At 34.9% G+C, this 6187-nt stretch overlaps 1 protein-coding gene across 2 annotated transcripts in view; it reads left to right on the forward strand.

Annotated features, from left to right (window-relative positions):
* Positions 1 to 5235, forward strand: part of Pnisr (PNN-interacting serine/arginine-rich protein) — a 30282-nt gene extending 25047 nt beyond the window's left edge. For both annotated transcript variants that reach the window (XM_013022414.1, XM_013022413.1), the window contains 3 exons: positions 475 to 645; positions 2273 to 3359; positions 3598 to 5235. In XM_013022414.1, coding sequence (XP_012877868.1) covers positions 475 to 645; positions 2273 to 3359; positions 3598 to 3628 — 1289 coding nt within the window. In that variant the 3' untranslated portion in view covers positions 3629 to 5235. The remainder of the gene's footprint in view (positions 1 to 474; positions 646 to 2272; positions 3360 to 3597) is intronic.
* Positions 5236 to 6187: the final 952 nt, after the last annotated feature.

The following is a 6187-nucleotide window of genomic DNA, read 5'->3' on the forward strand; positions in this document are numbered from 1 at the left end:
AGGGTGGGGAATTCATTCCATTTCTGTGCCAATAAGAATTACAATCTTCTAATTTTTAAAGGAAAAAAAATGCTTAACATCCTATCAGATTCTAAAAGTATGAACAATAAAAGAGTTCATGTTAAAAATACTTTCAGGATCACCATAAATTTTATTAAGATAGTTGAATTGGTTAAGTTTTAGTGAGGCTTCATTATTGCCCTGTTAAATGGTTGTACGCCTGCCATTATTCTAATTCTTTAAGGGTGTAAAATGTTTCCTTGCTTGAAACATTTAGAAAGAACACTATGTAACCGTTGTCTGAGGGTTCGTTGAACTCCTTAAACATTTGAATTTATGCTTCTCCCCACCTGGAATAAACATATCTTCCAGGAAAAGGCAATGAAAAAAAAAGAGCTTTCTTCTCTAATCTTAAAAAGTTTTTAGTGGAACGCATGTCTTTTTCATATGATAGACTGAGCTTTATGCACACAGGTGGACTGGGTGGTTATGGATCAGGAGACAGTGAAGATGAGAGGAGCGACAGAGGCTCTGAGTCATCTGATACTGATGATGAAGAATTACGGCACCGAATCCGGCAAAAACAGGAAGCTTTTTGGAGAAAAGAAAAAGAACAGCAGCTATTACATGATAAACAGATGGAAGGTAAATTTTTTTAGATTTATGTAGTTTATGTCCAGTTTTATATGAACTTTTTTTTTTTGTCATGGGGCTTGAACTCTTGGCCTGGGTGCTGTCCCTCAGCTTTTCAGCTCAGGGTTATTCTCTATCACTTGAGCCACAGCGTCACTTCTGGTTTTCTGGTGGCTAATTGGAGATGAGTCTCAAGGACTTTCGTACCTGGGCTGGCTTTGAACTGTGATCCTCAGACCTCAGCCTCCTGAGTAGCTAGGATTACAGGCTTGAGCTACCAAAGCCCAGCTATAAACTACTTTTTAAGCAAAACTAAAAAAACAAAATTTGGTGCTAGATGAATAATACATGACGTACCTTCAATCAATTGTTTTTGTTTTTATTTTAGAATTTATTTTAGTAGCTGTAGACATTATTTCTTATTAAAATTGTTGAAATGAAAGCCAAGAAATGAGGAAATATTTAAATAGATTATTGGGCAGGGTAGCACACATGGCCTTGTAATCAGTTATTTGGCCAGCAGAGACTTTCATGTCATCCCAAGTAAAAATATTTAGCTAGCCCCCATATTAACAAATAAGCCAGGCATGGTGGTACATGGTATTTGGAAAAGGCAACAAGTAGGAAAATCACTATTCAAGGCAAAATGTATGAGACTGTGTGTGGAAAGATTAAAGCAAAAAGGGACAGAGCATTTCTCAAGAGATAGAGTGCTTGTTTAACAAGCAAAAGGCCTTAAGTTCACGTCCCAGTAGTGCCAAAAATAAACTGATGGCTGACTACTTGTAGCTATTAAATGTATGTATACAGATATGTCACAGATATAAAAGATTTTGAAATTTTAACATGAAAGTAAAAGCTGAATGTTTCTCTAAGTTTAATTGATTACATATTAGAGTAATTACATTTTACCCTGGTACTGGTGGCTCATACCTCTAATATTAACTCCTTAAGAGTCTGAGATCTGAGGATCACAGTTTGACATCAACCTGGGCAGAAAAGTCCATGAGACTTCTCCCCTCTAATGTTGGCAGTCTACCTCTGCTGTGAGACTATTATTTCCAGTTAACTAGCAAAAAGCTATAAGTGAACGTGTGGCACAAGTAGGAGAGTGCCAGCCTTGAGCAGAGTAGGCCAAGTGAGACCTCTAGGCCTTCAGTTCAAGCACTAGTACTTGCACCAAAAAATGATAACATTTTAGATATATTGGGGTTGTAAAATACCGAAATTAATTCACTTGTTTCTATCTTACCTGTTTGTGTGGCTCCTACAAAGTTTTGAATTATGCTAGGTGATTGTGGTTCACACCTATAATCCTTGCTACTCAAGAGGCTGAGATTTGCAGATCACACTTGAGAGCCACCTGGGCAAGTGGGCAAGAAAGTCCATAAGACTCTCATCTCCAGTTAATCTCCAAAAAAGCTGAAAAGGCTGTGGCTCAAGTGGTAGAGTGCTAGCTTTAACCAAAAATGCTCAGGGACATTGCCCAGGGCCTGAGTTCATACCCCAGGACTGGCACCAACAACCAAAAAGCTTATGTTTTTTATTTTTGTTTTAGTTTGCTAACTTCATTTTTACTAGTATGAGAATTTTTCATTTTATTTTCATCTTAAATTTTTTTTGTCTTGTTCTCTTGCAGAAGAAAAACAACAAACAGAAAGGGTTACAAAAGAGATGAACGAATTTATCCATAAAGAGCAAAATAATTTATCAATACTAGAAGCAAGAGAAGCAGATGGTGATGTGGTTAATGAAAAGAAAAGAACTCCAAATGAAACTACATCAGTTTTAGAACCCAAAAAAGAGCATAAAGAAAAGGAGAAACAAGGAAGGAGTAGATCAGGGAGTTCTAGCAGTGGTAGTTCCAGCAGCAATAGCAGAACGAGTAGTACTAGTAGTACTGTCTCTAGTTCTTCATACAGCTCTAGCTCAGGTAGTAGTCGCACTTCTTCTCGGTCTTCTTCTCCTAAAAGGAAAAAAAGACATAGTAGGAGTAGATCTCCAACAATAAAAGCTAGACGTAGCAGGAGTAGAAGCTACTCCCGCAGAATTAAAATAGAGAGCAACAGGGCTAGGGTAAAAATTAGGGATAGGAGGAGATCTAATAGAAGTAGTATTGAAAGAGAAAGACGAAGAAATCGGAGTCCTTCCCGAGAGAGACGTAGAAGTAGAAGTCGCTCAAGGGATAGACGAACCAATCGTTCCAGTCGCAGTAGGAGTCGAGATAGGCGTAAAATTGAGGATCAACGTGGAAATCTTAGTGGGAGCAGTCATAAGCATAAAGGTGAGGCTAAAGAACAAGAGAGGAGAAAGGAGAGGAGTAGAAGCATAGACAAAGATAGGAAAAAGAAAGACAAAGAAAGGGAGCGTGAACAGGATAAAAGAAAAGAGAAACAAAAAAGGGAAGAAAAAGATTTTAAGTTCAGTAGCCAGGATGATAGATTAAAAAGGAAACGGGAAAGTGAAAGAACATTTTCCAGAAGTGGCTCTATATCCGTTAAAATCATAAGACATGATTCTAGACAGGACAGTAAGAAGAGTACTACCAAAGATAGTAAGAAGCATTCAGGCTCTGATTCTAGTGGAAGGAGCAGTTCTGAATCTCCAGGAAGTAGCAAAGAAAAGAAGGCTAAGAAGCCTAAACATAGTCGATCGCGATCCATGGAGAAATCTCAAAGGTCTGGTAAGAAGGCAAGCCGCAAACACAAGTCTAAGTCTCGATCAAGGTAGTATACTTTTTAAAGTATTTTGTCTGATTTTTTAAAAAAAAATTGACTGAATTTATTCAAAGTTGAAAGTGTCCTTTCTCTCTCTCTTTAATAAACTCAGTTTGGTACTTGATAAATGATCATAGTTTTAAATAATGTTAGAAATCCTATAAAATAGTATTTATTGAAAATTGCAGATTTTCAGTCTAAAATACATTTTTATTTTTAAATTTTGTCTTTTCCCTTTTTTTTTCAGATCAACAACCCCTCCCCGTCGTAAGCGCTGAGGAATGATGTTGGCAAGAATGCCATGATGTTGTTTAAAAAAATTCCATGAGTTTTAAGGGCTTGTCTCATTATAGAGGCACAATGTGGCTGTGTAGGTGAAACCAGAATTTTTTTTTTTTAATCTGTAAATAGGTGTACTTTTTCCAAATGCTGCTCCAAGTTACTTAATAGGATTTCTTTGTATTACATTTTTTCAAGAAATAGTGCATAATAAGACTATAAACATGCCATTCTCTTTCAGCTGTAATGTTCTTAAAATTATTCTTGAATGTACTGTGATGTCAATAAAGCTCTTTAGTTCATTTTTGTTAAATTCTTGCACCTTAATTTTATGATTTTAATCTAAGGAACGTACTTTTATAAAAAGGCAGCTGGAAATTTGTATAACAGGTTTTAAAGGTACTTCCTCCCACCTTCCCCAAAGAAAATGGTTTTAACTTAATAAGTTTGTCAAAGTTTGTATATTGTACCCATGGACTTGTCAAATTTCAACTTTCAGGGTGTGGAAGAGGGCCAGAAAAGACCTTTATTTTTCATTTGAAAGCACTTGATTGGCTTTCCAAAGTTTTCTTCTTATTTTGGGGATTTTTCTCTGTGTGTATACGATATGGTTCACTCCTGTAAAATGAAATTGCTAAAATCAATCAAGCCAATGCACCAGTAGAGTTACTTGTGATGAAAAATTGTGTTTGACACTAATAGTCAAGTCTGAAACTATACAGTCACCCACTTCTGTTTTACAGGCATATTTTAACACCATGGGGTTACTATAGAAATGGAACTTATAATTCAATATATTTATTTCTATTTTTAAAGTATATGATCTAAACTCAGCAGGGGAATACTGTATTATACAGGCTTATATCAGTTACAAAAGAATAAAATGGTCTGATTTGTCAGTTTAAAAATAATGATGAGTGGGTGGTCTAGTTTAAGGCAGTCATAACTTATGAGTGAAATGAGGCTCTCAAGGCATTTTAACTTAAGTGCTCAACTGCTTTCAGGGTCCATTTTTTATTATGACTACACATTTATGCAGTGATAGTTGAGTCTTTGAAAACAGATGCTTTAATGTTTTAATTTAAAAAGTAAAAGCAAGTGCAGGACACAAAAAGTTTTAAAGTATGCCTTCTTACCAGCAATAGCTCATTTTAAAAATAATGCCAGATTTTTGCCAAGATCAGTGTTCCCTCAAAATGAAGATAAAATAGATTTGTATGGTGTGCTCTTGTACCTCTAGTAGGTTCTTAAATAATTTGAGCAGTTATGCATTTATCTAAAGGAAATAAATCAACTGTGAATAAATGCATGTTTACCAAAATGACTGTTTACAGTGCATTTAGTTCTGATATTTATAAAGTTGACATTTCACAGAACAACTTTACGATAGTTTGGATTTCTATATAGTTTAGTCATCAGTGTAACATCTGGAAATAAAGGAAAATGTGCAGTATTTTTTATGTAGGTGAACTAACACAGTGTATCTAATTGAAAAACTTATCTGGTTAATTTGTAATAAGTTGTATAACATTTTTTGAATCTTAAAATGTTTTTAGATCAATCTTCAAGTGAAATATTATTTTCAAAATAAAATTCTACAGAAAAATTATCCTGGCTATGATATACACATTTTTGGATAAGAGCTAGAGCCAAAAAAACAAGTGATGTTTTTAACTGTCACAATTTCCCAGGTTCTTATCAGTTTAAACCTGTAGATTTAAAACCCAGTGCATCATGACACTTGTATTAGTAGATATGTCAGTGTAATAATTAGATATTAGAAACTTTCAGATTTTTATCAATAATGTAGAGAATTCCCTTTACACGTGATTTAGTGTTTAACTTGAGTGGCAAGAATTTATAAACTAGGGCTTTTAAAATGTTGAATGTTAAAATGTTCACAAAAGTTAGGTTGAGGATAATTTGTTATAAAATCTTTTCTAAAAAGATACCAGAAAATTAATAGATTCAGCTTTTCGAGACAGACCTTGATATGGATTGGTTATTACAAACTAAGAGAGTCTCTTAAAATATTTCTAGTGTATTAGTCATACTTGTTTTTGTGGAGTGAGGGTAAACCACACCATTAACAGAACAAGATGTAATTTGGAAGAAGTACTTATAATTTGTTTCAGGTCCCCAAATATAAATAAAGATTGGTGTGGAATCTCATTAATGTACATGTTTTTTGCCATTGTGATATGCTTTTGTTGCCTTCTAATGGGGTAGTACACAACAGACATTTTCTAACTGTATTTTTTTTCTTTCTCAAAGGTATACATGACGAATACTAGTAGGTTTAAAAATGTTTTCATTTGAAAATTTATGGGAGTTATATTTTAAGTTCTTGTGCATACTTTCACATTTAGGTCTTCTCACACAACTTACTGCAAAATTTAATGGAAGTAATATGTATTAGAGTTAAATTAACCTGTCTCTGGTGCCGGGCTCTGGTGGCTCACGCCTGTAATCCTAGCTACTCAGGAGGCTGAGATCTGAGGATTGCAGTTCAAAGCCAGCCCGGGCAGGAGAGACCATGAGACTCCTATCTCCAGTAA

Source organism: Dipodomys ordii, unplaced genomic scaffold (assembly GCF_000151885.1).
Source record: "Dipodomys ordii isolate 6190 unplaced genomic scaffold, Dord_2.0 Scaffold62, whole genome shotgun sequence".
NCBI lineage: Eukaryota > Metazoa > Chordata > Mammalia > Rodentia > Heteromyidae > Dipodomys > Dipodomys ordii.